Source organism: Medicago truncatula, chromosome 8, assembly GCF_003473485.1.
Source record: "Medicago truncatula cultivar Jemalong A17 chromosome 8, MtrunA17r5.0-ANR, whole genome shotgun sequence".
NCBI lineage: Eukaryota > Viridiplantae > Streptophyta > Magnoliopsida > Fabales > Fabaceae > Medicago > Medicago truncatula.
This window is the reverse complement of record NC_053049.1, coordinates 36016713-36031724: the sequence shown is the minus strand read 5'-3', so window position 1 is coordinate 36031724 and position 15012 is coordinate 36016713. Positions and strand designations below refer to the sequence as shown.

General features: G+C 31.7%; 2 protein-coding genes across 3 annotated transcripts; one reads left to right on the top strand and one right to left on the bottom strand.

Moving 5' to 3' along the window:
- Positions 1-2347: 2347 nt before the first annotated feature.
- On the top strand, positions 2348-3136 carry LOC25501651 (STS14 protein). The gene has a single exon (XM_013590976.2). The coding sequence runs from the start codon at positions 2479-2481 to the stop codon at positions 2995-2997; it is 519 nt and encodes a 172-aa protein (XP_013446430.1). The 5' UTR covers positions 2348-2478; the 3' UTR covers positions 2998-3136.
- A 1597-nt stretch (positions 3137-4733) lies between these two features.
- LOC25501650 (uncharacterized) lies at positions 4734-10038 on the bottom strand. Of its 2 annotated transcripts, XM_013590974.3 has the most exons (12): positions 9861-10038; positions 9608-9719; positions 9469-9514; positions 8936-9005; positions 8295-8378; positions 8046-8162; positions 7179-7655; positions 6508-7008; positions 6356-6415; positions 6181-6267; positions 5715-5843; positions 4734-5488 (listed from the first exon to the last, which is right to left on the bottom strand). In XM_013590974.3, the coding sequence occupies exons 2-12, from the start codon at positions 9615-9617 to the stop codon at positions 5189-5191; spliced, it is 1881 nt and encodes a 626-aa protein (XP_013446428.1). In that variant the 5' UTR covers positions 9618-9719; positions 9861-10038; the 3' UTR covers positions 4734-5188. The 2 variants fall into 2 exon arrangements, with proteins under 2 accessions (XP_013446428.1, XP_024629618.1); XM_024773850.2 differs by having other exon boundaries at positions 9608-10038.
- Between the last annotated feature and the right edge of the window lie 4974 nt (positions 10039-15012).

Below are 15012 nucleotides of genomic sequence, written 5' to 3'. Positions count from 1 at the left end.
GCCCTGGCCTATCCTTACTGATGATACAAAACAATGAAAATTCAGCTGCTATTAGACTTGTAATCTCAACATTAAGGTTTTTATTACATGACAGAAATAATAGTTTCATTGGGAGATCATAAGTTTCGTATTAGGATTTTGAAATTAGTGTTCAACAATAAAATAAAAAATTAGATTTTAAACTTGTCTGTCCCTTTTCAACAATTGCCATTTTCCAAGCTTTAGTGTACACTCCAAAATTAAGGAAGGAAGTACATGAATCAGACATTGTAGATAAACAGTTTACCAATTCATGCAGGCATAACATCTTTGGTTTGGATTGTCAATTTTATAGATACTTCTGTTACGGAAGGATTTGCAATATTATCTTCAGTGCTTATGCTATTTATTCTCTTAATTGAGTTCGTCTTAAAAAATAGTTGTTGTGAGGTCTTAATACTATAGTGTAAGGGATCGATGGTTTGAGAGAAAATTGAGTGAATAACGCTTTAGTTCTTTGTTTGAATGTACATGTAGAACATTGAAAGGGGTCTTAATACTAAAACGATCTTTGTTTGTAATCTTGATTCGAATTTTTTGATTGATAGTGGTGTTGATCTCCCAGAGACAGGTCATTGTTGGCTTGAACTTCGTAATCAATTTTGTGTCTATTTTCTTTGCTAATTTTCTATATTGCTGGGATTTAACTTTCAGCAACAGAGTATAGTTTCACCATAATTCTAATTCTATTTTCAACAATTTTTCTAATAGGAGCGTCAATGAAATGTCAGTCACATTCTATTTTCAACATTTTATAGGAGTGTCATTGAATGAAATTTATAGGTTTCATCACTTTAAATGGGACTCATTTCTAAAATGTAAGAGCCACGTTAATTTCATTCAATCAAAAAGTAAGTGTTTGCGAAAATCTTTAAAAAAAAGTGTTCATAACACTTGAAAAAGTGTTTTTTTTTGTGCATGATAAATTCTCAAAGGCTTCTTAATTGACATGTTACGCCCAAATGTGAGCCTACTCAAACATCATCACTTATAGTTTCCAGGTATTGACGACGCATTAGAGTGTATCGTTGCATATTGGATACGATTTGATGACCATTTAGACGTACCGGTGCTTCATAGGTCGCCATTATTAACCAACAAACTGATTTTTAAATTTATTGAATAACTAATATATACAATATACAAAATCAATTATTCAATAAATCTCAAGAATGAACAAGAAATCCTTAAAAAAATATAAAAAATGTCTAGTAATGTTAAGCCTAGAAAAACTCAACCTCACACACCATAAACAATTTCCATTTACTACGGTGCATGATCTCCTAATTAGGTTTAATAAATGCACTTACATATAAGTTACCTCGAAAACCAATGAGTTGACTTTTCAGTTCACTTATGGAGTATATGCAATATGCTCCATCTGTCCTAAAACATAAGTAAAAATTGATCAATAAAAGTTAATGTATTTAGTTCAAAATTTGTATCAAATACATAAACTTATGTTGATCATTTTTTGCTTACATTTTAAGATGGAAAGAGTACATCTTTTACATAAATTTAGTTGAGATTTAAGATACATCGTAATCATGGGTGTTCAATTGTTGATCAATACTTAAAATTATACAAAATCAAAAGTCTAATGATGGTCGACAATAATTTTAAAAAAATGAACTTGTTCAAATTTTTAAAAATGAAAACTTATGACTCTCTTTGTCTCGATGGCTAAGTTAGTAATTTGATTGATTTCGGTTCAAAACTTCAAATACAAATTACTTATTTATTTTTGTTATTTTAATCTAATTTATATCAATTAAGTTGCTATCTCAATCGTAAAAATGAAAAGGACAAGCTTCTATTACCACATGAGGAGCTACATATTTATTTTTTGTTTTAATAAATTGTGTCGTGGTTAGAGTTTTAAACATCTTTTTAACCGCTGATCCACAATGTACACTTATGATATTGATTCATATTAGAATTTGTGCATATATAATTTTATTTACACATATATTTATTTTGAATGACATATACAAATATATTTTAAATATCTATTTTATAAATATTTTTGGATATTACCATATTACCTCGGACTCTCTTTAGTGTTAAGATTCGAAAACATACAATTATATTACTATTAGAAGAGTGGTTAAATCTTACACAACTCCACAAAGTTAATTTGTGAGGTAAGGATGGCCTTCATTTATAAATAAATTGACATATAATCTCTTATCTAAAATGGATTTCTTTAACAATTGCGGCCAATTCATTATTAATTTTGTCTTCTATTTATTTATTTTTTGTTAAAAAAAGACTTCCTCATGATTTTGATAGAAAAATATAATCGTGTTTGATTCATGTAATCAACCTCGCCTTCGCCTTTGTTTCCTCTATAAATATTGGGACTTATGCACGGCACTCACTTTAAGGAAGCTCGCACACATATAGATCAACAAAACTACACACTGAAACCAAACTAAAATGGTTCACTGTCAATTAACGTTTTTGCTAGCAGTTCTAACCATTTTCCACGTTTCAACCACCTCAACCGCAACACCACCGCCACCGCTTTCAGCCACGGCAAGGGAGTTTCTACAAACACACAACCAAGCAAGAGCATCAGTAGGTGTAGAGCCACTAACATGGAGTGAGCAGCTAGCCAACACAACAAGCAAGCTAGTCCGCTATCAACGTGACAAACTGTCTTGTCAGTTTGCCAACTTAACAGCCGGAAAATACGGTGCCAACCAGCTTATGGCACGCGGCGCGGCTGTGACACCGCGCATGGTGGTTGAGGAATGGGTGAAGGAGAAGGAGTTTTATAATCATAGTGATAATACATGTGTTGTGAATCATAGGTGTGGTGTTTATACTCAAGTTGTTTGGAGGAAGAGTGTTGAACTTGGGTGTGCTCAAACTACTTGTGGTAAGGAAGATACTAGTTTGAGTATTTGTTTCTATTATCCACCTGGGAATTATGTTGGAGAGAGTCCTTACTGAAAATTGTTGTTGTGATTGTAATGTTGATGTTTCTATTAGTGTTGATCTGCTTGATTTGGTTCTGATCTTTCATGCAAGTGTAACTTTTCAAATTGATAATTTCTAGTAATAAATAATAATAATAATCTTACTTTACAGATCTTGATCTGTCATACACACAAACTAGATCTTAGATTATTAATTATTAAAAAAGAAAATCAGGGAAATATATTATTAATATTTTAGTGTGTATGTTTGGACAAGGGCTAGTCAATTATAATTTCAATTTTGTGGAATTGATTTTTGTTAAAATTAAGTTTGATATGAAGTAATCTATGTATGAATGGTTTTTACTTTAACTAGTTTATGTGAAGTGATTTTATCAAATTCATGTTTCAAAAGTAAAATAAATTTTCATACATAGTTATTAGATAAGAAGTTTAAGTTGTTAATAAGTTTCATCAAATCAAATGACGAAATTTTGGAGAATCCAAATTTGGTTCTTAGATGAAATAATTTTTTTATGAGACTTTACTTATCTCATAAATAACTCCATATTTTCTTTGGGAAGGGAAGACAGCCAAAAGAAACATAAATAATGTTGGATAAATTATCCACAACCAACTAATTAATATCAGCTAGCCACGTGTACTTCACTACCAAGTAAAACAGCTACACTCGTCTACCTTTTGCTTTGATAAAAATAAAAATAAGTTTTCACAATCCAATGGTCAATCAAGATATGTTCATAAATCAAGTTCAAATTTCGAGAAACAATTCTCGTTTAGACTTTAGTTACATCTCTTTTGAATCCTACATTTATTTTTTGGTGGTTGCTGGAGTTCGTACCCTAAATCTTGAATATATTATGCATTGTCCATACCAACTGAACTACATTAAGAAAGCTAATCGTCTACTAAGAAGTTAAGAGAATAGTTTAGGTAGGGCAAGCTCAATGAAATACTATCCGCTATCCCGATCTGTTTTATGTGCTATTCCGTATATGGTTGTTTTACTTACCAAGCTGCAAAAAATAAATGTCATTAAAGTTTTCTGTTTGCATGGAGAGGTACAAACTAGGCATGCATTTGTGTTTTTGTGGGGTTCTCTCCATCCACTGGTCACTAACTTTATGACTCCAATGAACCATAGTACCTGGAAGTCACGTGCACATGCAGGGCACTTAAGGGTGTGGATCACATCCTATCCTTGTCTCATGTAAATCCAAAATCTCTTTTGTCCACTACTCCTGCTGCTAATGTGTGTGAGAGAATCTTCACACTCATTTTGCATTCTCAACGGCGGTCCATTATGCAATGGACCGTAATCATTATATTTATCAGATCAACAATCCGTTGCACCGTGCATTAATGGTATATCCTCCAAATCCGTAATTTTCTTGATTTAAATACCTAAAACACAAAACCAAGTACAACTCCTTGTAGACTATTTTTAAATATTAACATCATTTTAAACTTAACTGAAGTTTTAATACACAAGATGTTAGAATTGGTGAACATTGGACAGTACAAACAACAGTTATGTTCTGTTCATATCTAAACTAAAGACATTATCATTGATTTACACGTGGAGACGGCTCCACTAGGATAGATAATTGAAGCCAGTGTTAACTACTGGTGCCATGATTTAAAACATCTATTATGAAGATTTTCCAAAAAAACAAGCTGATTTTGTAAGATTTGATTCATGAATCGAAAAATAGGTCTATGTATCCCGATTTGAATCTCAATTTGATATCTGTGTTGAAGTCAGGAGAAATCCAATTGATAATTGATCGACTACAACAATTACAATACTATAATAAATAACATTACAAGACATATCACAGATACCAAATGCTACAACATATTGAAATATTAGATCTATCTGTGTCAATTTTGTACAAAACCAGGATCTGTTAACAGTAGACAAAAGACTCAGTTACACGCAGTTTTCGATCTCGGCCGTTAATATGTGACCAGATGGTTCAGATTTTCCAATAAAAAAATCAGTTTAAAATTAAAACAATCTCAACTGTTAATTTGAGATCGGACAGTTGAGATCGAAAACTGCGTGACACAATTACTGCACCAAATCCAAATCCCAAAAGAATATTTAACCAAGTAAAGCTACCAAACATTTCACAATAAGAATATTCAACTGCTAATTGACCACACATTTGTAGACGGTCTCACATAAAGCTACCAAGTAATTATTTAACCAGCTCCTTAGGTATCAGGTATCGAAAAGTGAAGTTGTGTGGAATCCATTCTATGCTCTTCCCGGATTTTGCATGACATTTCTTAACACTCTTTCTCAGGGATTCAGGTAGAGACTGTTGGATCATCTCTATAAGACCAGCATGAGACAAACCTGAATCTTTGGAGAATGTATCTACAATCTTAGGAAGCAGCATTTTTTGGTCCTTGCGTATCCCAAACGTGGCTCTAATGTACTCTTCCTTTGCAACCTCTAGTTCTTGAAACACTCTCTTCGGTGTATATACACGCACCTGTCATAATGTTCAGTACAACATGATTACATGAACAACACACTTGCATTAAACATGTAAAAATGGTTATTGTTTGTTTTGTTAACTTGATCAGCCACAGTGCAGAAGGTATTTGTCCAAACAAATGTTGAGTACTGATTGTAAAAATAGCATCAAGTATTATAAAAAAGGAGATGTCATAATCAAATGAAAATCACATTATATATACGAGAACTGAGATAAGTACCGCTGGATCAGAGTGGTTTCCTGAACAAAGTGCAAAGTGAAGAAGAGGCTCGGGGTGTTTGATTGCATACGCTTGTCGTCCATCTCCAGGTTTGAATTTTGTCTTCGAAGAAAAGAACACGCGGAACCACTACAAGAGGAAGAAAGTTACTTACAAGAAGATCTCATATAAGTCACACAATAGGAATTTTAACTAAGGGCTTGTTTGGATTAGCTTATTTGAGCTTATCTATCAACATAAGCACTTGTGATGCTGTTTGGAAGAGCTTATTGAAGCAACTTATGACATGTCCCTAAGCTGTTCCCAGCTTATTTCCATAAGCTCTTCAAGATAGCTTATGAAAACAATTTGACTTTATTTTATCTTATGTCATATAAATAACTCACACATAAGGACTAGTATGATAAAGGCAATATGATACAAGCGGTTAATTCTTATAGGGAAGAGTTAGGATTGTATGTTTTACCTGTCCAGGACGAGACATTCGGCACCCTAGTATAGTATTTTGTATTGTGTCTGCGCTAACTGTATGACCCCCAACATTATATGCAGCCTGTAAAGAGCAATACATAGAGAAAGTCAGCCAAAGTATATAGGCTTTCATACTCAAATTCACTAAAAATGCTAGTATTGCCTTTTACCTTCAACAGAAGAAAGACTCTTTTCACATTGTTTTGTGGAATTCCATAAGCTAAAAAAGCCTATTAGAAAAAGAAAAAAAACCAATTAAATAATTAATCGAGAGAAATGAAATGTATTAAAGGGTAACATGGTTTTGAGAAATGATAATTACATGCATCACTAAAGCATTGTGTACGTTGATCCAGAAAGCTAACTTCTCCTCGTGTTTCAACTTCCCCGGATCTACGTCTTCTAATTGACAAATAAGTGACCTGAAATTCTGGAGCAACTGTTCTGTATCTGCCAACTTCTGATTCTCTTTATAAATCCACGGTACCTCAACCATGGTGCTATATGGCCCACTAAACTCCTTGAATCCTTCAACGTTGAAAGGATTATCTAACTGTACATCAAAAGAGGAGTTATTTCTTAACCCTGGACTCCACGTGTCGCCTTGATCGCCAATAGAAAAGGCACTTATCGAAGTACTGGGAGATGAAAGGCCCGGATTAGTCATAGGTGGGTCTGCAAGTTTGTAATATATAGCTGATATACATTTAACCATATCCTCAGAAAGCTTATTAGCTGTTTCTGGAATATGATCACATATTCGGGTACCGAGATGTTCTGCTAGACTGATTACTTTGGTTGAAGTATCAATACTTTCAGCATACTGTATAAAACAAATTGAGCCAAAATTTAGTCAAATTAAGGCCTAGAAAAGTACTATCATTCTCTGCTATTAATGCTCATATAGACAGAACTTCATAACAGAACTGATGAATTAGGAGCCACACGACATATTAAAACAGGTATAAGAATTTTTCATGAAGCATGATTTACCTCCATCATGGACAAGGGTTGAGAATAACAGGCGCGTAGAGAATCAGTCAACTCTTCTTCTTGAGAAGATACTTTTGCTGTCGATGTTGAATATTGGGATAACGAGGAGTGACATCGATGCACGCTAGAGTCTGACTGCTTTTCTTCTGGATGATGTACAATGTATTCTTTATCTGGAGTCTCAAGTTTATGTCTATTACATTCCTTTTGAAGTGTATGAAGCTCATGATCAATACATTGTACATCTGAACATTCTTTTTTGGTTAAGACCTCGGGTGGAGAAACTTGAAGGAATCTTGCTCTAGGTGTTGTTACAGGAGGAGACTTTTCGCTTTCTTCCACGGTAGATGCAGATGCAGCCACAGCGGGGGATAATTGTTGTTCAAATGCTTTACGGTACAAGGAGAGAAGATATTGTTCCAAATATACAACTTCTAACTCTAAAACTGCAATGTCTTTAATTAATTCTGTGGTTGGCTGGAGTAAAAGAAAAAACTTATCAGACAAATAACAATACATGAACATGAACAAGAAAGTCATACCAAATATTTAAAACTTATAATAGACTCCTAAACAATGTGTAATGATCATTTAAGGGTTGCACAATAACTTTATGTTTTCGGGCACATACATGGCAGAAACCAAAACTACATCTATGCATGGAAAATCAATGTTATTTCAAAAAACAATTTAGTACATTAATTCTGGATTTGTCACACACCAGTTGATAATTGGTTAAAACTGTTGATATCGAAGAAATTACACATTTTTTCACTAATCTTATTAATAGTGAACTTGGAAAGAAAATGTGGTTTAATAACTGAAAAATGATGATTGTTATAATTCATTCATTGAAGAAATTCCAACCTGGGGTATAGTCATGTCATTTGGATTAACAAGAGATATAGGTCTGTATCCAAGTGCCTTTTCTAATGTGCATCTGACCTTAAATTGGTCTTCTAGTCTTTTCTCTAATTGTAGAATCTGCAACAAAATAGACATAGATAATTGGAAAACATAAAAGGGTTATAACATGATTAAAACAAAATGACTGATTGAACCATACTGCAAAAAAAACATGGCTGCGTATTGTACTTAACAGTTGTGATGCATTACCTCTTGCTTCAGCGTTTGTCGAACATTATTCATAGGGGTTTGTTTTTTCCTAGTTGCACTGCATTCTGTGAGGTAACCTGTGTCCTGGAACCAGATCAAATTCATACTTTAGGCATGAAAATCTTGCTTATAAGTGATGGGATTTATTACCACTTATGCATGCTTTCTATGAAGCACTGACACAGACATTGACACGTCGATACAGGTAAAAATTTAAAAAAAATGGAAGTAATTCTATGTAATCACATGTGTCGGACACCGGACGCTAGACCTTCGACATGAAGTGGTAGGACATGCCACAAAATCAGTTCTCTAATCATCCATGCCATATTAAGTTTTGCAAAATATAAAAATTATTCATTAAAATTTTGGGTTTCCGTCCTTGTTCATAATACCAACTTAACTTAAAAAAATGATGGCTTAATTAAAACTATTTTAAAAGCCACATATACAATTAATTGTGATTATTTGACCGTAAAAAGTTTTACACTGACAGACAATATATCAAAATTAAACTCAATGTATTTAGAAGAATTGTACCTTCAAATTCCCCCAATTTTAAAAAGCTAGAAAAAAGTTATGACTTGGTTAAAAAAGGTTATGACAACTTTTGGATGAAATAGAGGAATGATATATTATACCAGCTTTGTTTGATCTGAAATCTCAACGCTATCTGAACAATCCTCCTTCACTGTTTCCTTATCAGGAAAGCTGCCATATAACATAAAAACAGTAAAACTCAATTAATATATGATAAGTTATAATATTCATTCATTAATTCATATAATAAAAACTGTATTTTTAGATACCCTTTCAAGAGTAATGAACCTTCAGTTTTAGTTTCAAATAGGTACCCCTTTCTCCCCAAAATCCAAATGGATATAGAAAACTAGTCCCAAAAGGAAAAAATAACAATTTTGACATAAATGTGAAAGCTTTATTTTTCAGAAAAACAAGCAACCCCTCAAGCATAAATTCCACAATCAAGAGACATAAAGGACCCAACTTCAAGTAACAAGTGAACCTAAGCTGGGTCAGTCCATATAGAACTTTGCTCCGACTTCAATTGAGCCTCCCCGCTAATGGACGGTCAGTTCTTGAGTCGGATACCGAGTTTCAACAACAAAAAAAAAAAAAAACAGAGAATTTAAACACATTAAATAGAGAATCACACCTCTTTGAACGATTATGCCTTGGAATCAAACCTTCAAGTCCCATTCCTAAAACCCATCATGAAAAATCAAAGTTATTTCAATGAAAACTAATTACATTTAACATAACAAACAACAACAATTGTTGAAAATACTACTTACCTAAGAACATAACTTTTATTCTTGTTAATTCAGAAATGAGGCAGAAACACTAAACTTGTCTTGTACTCTTGTTGCATTTCAACTTAGAACTTAAACAGAACCATTAATGACACTGTACAACAAAAAAACCAAACCAAACCAAACCCATTAAGGTAAAGAATGAAGCTTTTGACCAATGAGACTGTTCTTTTTGACTATTATTACTCCAATGATTATTGTTATGCTATGTTCCTAGGCTTTTGTAAAGGGTTACCTTTTGGGGTTTGTTGAGGGAAGTAGCAATGATAGAGAGTAAGCAAAATGTCAAAACACCTAAAAGTGGAAAAATAAACAAAAAAAAGGTTCTAGAGATCCAAGGTGACTAGAGAGATGAAGAAGGGCTTTAAAGTGGCCAACTTCACTATCTTCAAAGAAGACTATATTTAGATTAATAATCTTAGTGGTATAAGTACAACTAATTTATTACTCACTCTCTATTTTTTTAGTGCATTTATAATATTTTTCTCAAATTAATTGTGATTTTAGAATAACAATCAAATATTATTCTTTTTTCATTAACATACATTTATCGTCAAAATAATAGTAATATACATTTATTTGTTGCATTTTAAGTTTAACTTGCATAAGTATTTCATTAACTATATAGTGTTTTAATAATTGAATTTCAATTTTCCTTTTTTCTTTTGACTAAAAAAGAGATTCAATGAATTTCTAACTACCGGACTATTTGACAAAAAAAAAAAAAACTTCATTCATTCAATTTAATAAATAATACATCGGACAACACAAATTCAAAATCACTAAAACAAGATGAAATCAATAAACAAATTCACAACACATCGGTTAATAAACAAAATGTCAACAATTATGACAAAAACAACAATATGACAAAATTAAAGTGTCTGGAATACACATGTTTTCGGATCTGTAATGTTGAAGATGTCAATCTCGTTGATTGAATTTGCACTGAATCAGAGGTAATATGTCGATCTGAACTGAGGACATTGAGACGAGACGGGAAAGAAAAACAATGTTGCACCTAGACGACGAAATCACAAAATGATACATTAAATATATGTGAAAATCACTTGTTTAACCAAAATGAAGGAAGGAAAAAAAATCTAAAGAGATGATTTCGAACAAAAAAATTGATCTTAAACTACCCCTCTTGAGTGGATAAAGAAGAAAAAGATGGATGAATGGAGGCTGTTAGTTTTAGAGAAGATATGTACATGGATCAACTAAGCATTTTTTAAATATCGTGCATAACTCAGATGTGACAACATGTAAATGAATTTTTTAACATGCATTATTACATTTTGTAATTATCATAGCTAGATCAATTAGCAATGCCGAATTGTTAGATTGAACATATTCATCTAAATTAGAACCTGATACATCACAATTATAGATGTGTTTCAATGGTGCTTACCACTTCGTCTAAAGACAAAAAAGAGATGCGCTTTATAACATATCTATGTCAAAAGAAAAAGTAGTAAATATTCAAAAAATAAATGTAAATTGTTTTTTTAATAAAAATGTAAATTGTTGTTGTTGATGTTATTATTAAGAGCTACATATCATCTTATAAGTGTTTATAATGCAATATAACATTAGAAGAATTACAAAATATATTTAATTCATATACACCATTAGTATAAAGAGTTTTTACACCATCAATTAAAAACAATCGTTAATCATTAAAAACATTTGACATTTCTCGTAATCACTTAATTAAGTCACACATATGATTGATTATTATGTGCTAACGGTATAAAACTTCTTGCATTGACGATGCATGGAAGTTAAACTTTTATATCATTTTTTGAGAGCCATGTATGAATTTCATTAGTATTTTATTAAATTGTACTCTGAAGAAAATATTATTATAATATCTGCTAAAAATGTTATTTGCACCTATATTATTTTATTTTTCCTCGGATAAGGAAGTGTAAATAAATAGGTGTAAAAATGCACTATGCAAAAGTAGTTTCCCTTTTAGGCTTAAACAAAGGACAAGGCATGGCTAAACACAAGTGCCTCTCATAACATTTTCACATTAACTCCATTTAAAAATTCTTGTCTTGTCCTTTAGTTTCATTGTCTACCTCATATGCTGCTTCAATCATGTGTATCCAATACATTTTTAGTTTAACCTATAGAATTTGAGGGTTTAATTTATTTTCATTTGAATGCAGAACTATTAATGTTTATAACTTGGCTCCTCAGAATCCATAATAGTATTTATGAGTTAGTATATATACCACCAAATTTGTGAACATTGTAGATGACTAGATTAGAGATAGAGACATTTACATTGACTCTCGTCGGTGAGAGTTGGTGCATGTGCTCCACCATTTATCTCATTTTGCATCAATCTTTAATCATAAGGTAATTGATTTTACCAAACAAATAAAGGACGCAAAATTGAAATAAATTATATGAGATGGTTACATATTAGTTTGGTTTTGGTTGAAGAGGTGCATTTTGACTATGATTGTGCCATTTATTTTTATAGGTAAGTTGGGTTAGTCATACAGTGTTGTAGCAGGTGACCTTTTTTATCTTCAAATAATCTTTTTTGTCTATGGTAGTTCAACTTTCAATAACGGTTTGATATATTATAAAAGGCTCCAATTTTAATATTATAGAAAATTGTGAACAAATGTAACCGCAATTGTGAACAAATGTTTTTTATTTTTAGAAAAAACATATAGTATGCATGGTGGTGGATTTTCATCTTTTAGTTTAACTGTTTTCATGCACAAAAGTTAGAGATGGAATATCTTACCACTTCTTTAAGGAATTCAAACCCTAATCACTTGTATTAATCCATTATTGATATTAAAATATCTGTTTCATTCCTATAAGCAATCTATTCTTTTATTTAAGTTCATATACCTTTTTTTTTTTTTTTTTTTTTATCAATTTTAGTTTACGTCTTTTATAAAAATGAGTGTTTTTAGTCTTTAGTTTTCATAAAAATAAAAATGGGTGCTTTAGCCCTATGTAGAGACAAAGAAGTCCATTCTTTTAAGATGTAGGGACTACAAATGATCAAAAAATTATAGAGATTAAATTTAAAAGATACATAATTTTATTGAGATTATAAACATAAACGTCCATTCTTATAAGATATAGGGACTACAAATGATCAAATAATTATAGGGATCAAATTTAAAAGATACATAACTTTATTGAGATTATAATCATAAACGTCCATTTTTATAAGTAGTAGGGACTAATTATAAGGATTAAATTTCAAAGATACTTAATTTTATTGAGATTATAACATATTTAATCCACACTTAAATGCACCATCCTATGTGTATATTTGGAATGACGGTTAATTTTTTTTCCATAGTTTAATGGTGTTTACATCAATAGTTTAGGACCGGATAAATGTCTTTATAAAGTGTTTGTTTAAGTCTCACAGTTTATGATATCACTTCATGCATTCTTTAAGAACTAAATTATTGTTCATTTTGATGTTAGAATTGCATTCAACATCATCTTTTAATAACAAGTTGTCTCATGACAACATAATAGAAAAAAAATGCTCAAGTGAGCATATTCAAAAGAAAGGAAAATAAAGAGACATGAAAAGAAATGCAAATTGCAAAAGAAAGAAGAAAATAAAGGAAGAACAGCAATATTAAATTGCAGGAAATGTAGAGGGTGATTGAAATTTGTCAATCTGTCCATCCCTGAACCCGTTTGCTCACGTGGCGTGTTACAGAGTTTTTAAAAATAAAAAAAATCAACCATTTGTTCTTATTACAAACTGATATATATATATATATAGATCTTGTAGAAAAAAAACTACCACTAAATCCTACGGTTTATATTAAAAGTAGAAATAACTTCCTAAGACACTAGAAAATTCCATGCACTTCAACATTGTTTGCCGCTACACGTTTCACTCTGCCTTATTGCACTCCAACTGTAACTTTAGATTATTTCTACTTGTGTTTGGTCGAAAAACCATATGCATGCAACACTTGGTCGGAATTGCAGTATGTCAAAGTTTGTATGCTCTTGGTCGAAATCCCTTTGCACTTTGCAGCATGTCGAAATAACATATATGGCTTGTCGAAATCTTGATCATGATTTCGACCAAATATCTTATTTTTGGTATTAACAAGTGGTTAGAAGTTCACCCCTCAAGTTGAATAAGTGAAAAATTCAAATTCGAACCTCAATCATTGCATACCACAATATCCCTACAAACCGAACTACACTAAAGGGATTGACGATAAATTCGACGAAATCACAACAACACCATAACCTTTTAAAGATTCAAAGTATAGTTTTTATGTAAATCACAATACTTCATCTTAATTTGTCCAATCTCATTAACAATTCAAACATACACTACACACATTATGGAAGGCTACCAAAATTATTGATTTCTTTCACATTAATTAGGAGTGTGATTTATCATGTCTAATCCATTTGTATCATGAAAATGGCATTTTATTTGCATAGAGTCCCACTAGACCACTAAGGTTTAACCAATAACGATGAAACAAGTGACTAGGTAACAAAATAGACCTGGTTGCAAAGAAAGTAAAGCAAGTATTTATCTCAAAAGGGGTGAAAAGCTAATGCATAAAGGTGTTGTATGCTTTATAAAGGAGTATAGGTTTTGTGGTGTTTCTATTTGTCTAAATGTTTTTGGTTGAATTAGGAGATGAGCATATTGTCTATCAACATCAAAGAGTAACGGTTGTCACATATTACCACAAATATACAAAATATGTTAATCAATTGAACTTTATGTTTACCAAAACCAATACAAAAAGAAAATGATGGGAGTGTGGTAAGGTGGCCAGTTATCCCTTTTTGTCGTTATGTGAAACTACTGATCTAAGAAAGTTCCTTTTTTCTCTGTACATTTGCTGAGACTGAAAAAAAGTGAACCAAAAAGGAAGGAAAAAGCTTAGGGAAAAGCTGAAAGATAACTGCTTAACCAAGGGATCGGAGCTTTGTTCATGTTCACATGCACAATATACATTATCACATGATGGCATTGGTGTGTTTGATTAAGTGTGCAGAAAATTAGTGTTGATTTAACTTTTTTTTGTTTAAATTAATTTTTTGTGCTGGCAGACGATTCATCTGGTTTTTTTTTTTTTTTTTTTAATTCGATTTCTTGCCCACACGTGGGTTTGCTGGATTGTTTGTGGTAGTGATTGGTTAGGGTTATTTCTTTTTATACCACTTATGTATTGTATCGTTGCATCACCCGTTTCGGGTTGTTTTTGTGGTTTACATGCCCGAAGTCTTGTACTTCCTATTTCTTTTTTTATTTATATTCTTTTTGGCTTTAAAAAAAAGTAAGATGATTTAAGTTTAGATGCGTCTTAGATATAAAGGTAAGTGTAAAATTTATATTTGAAGGC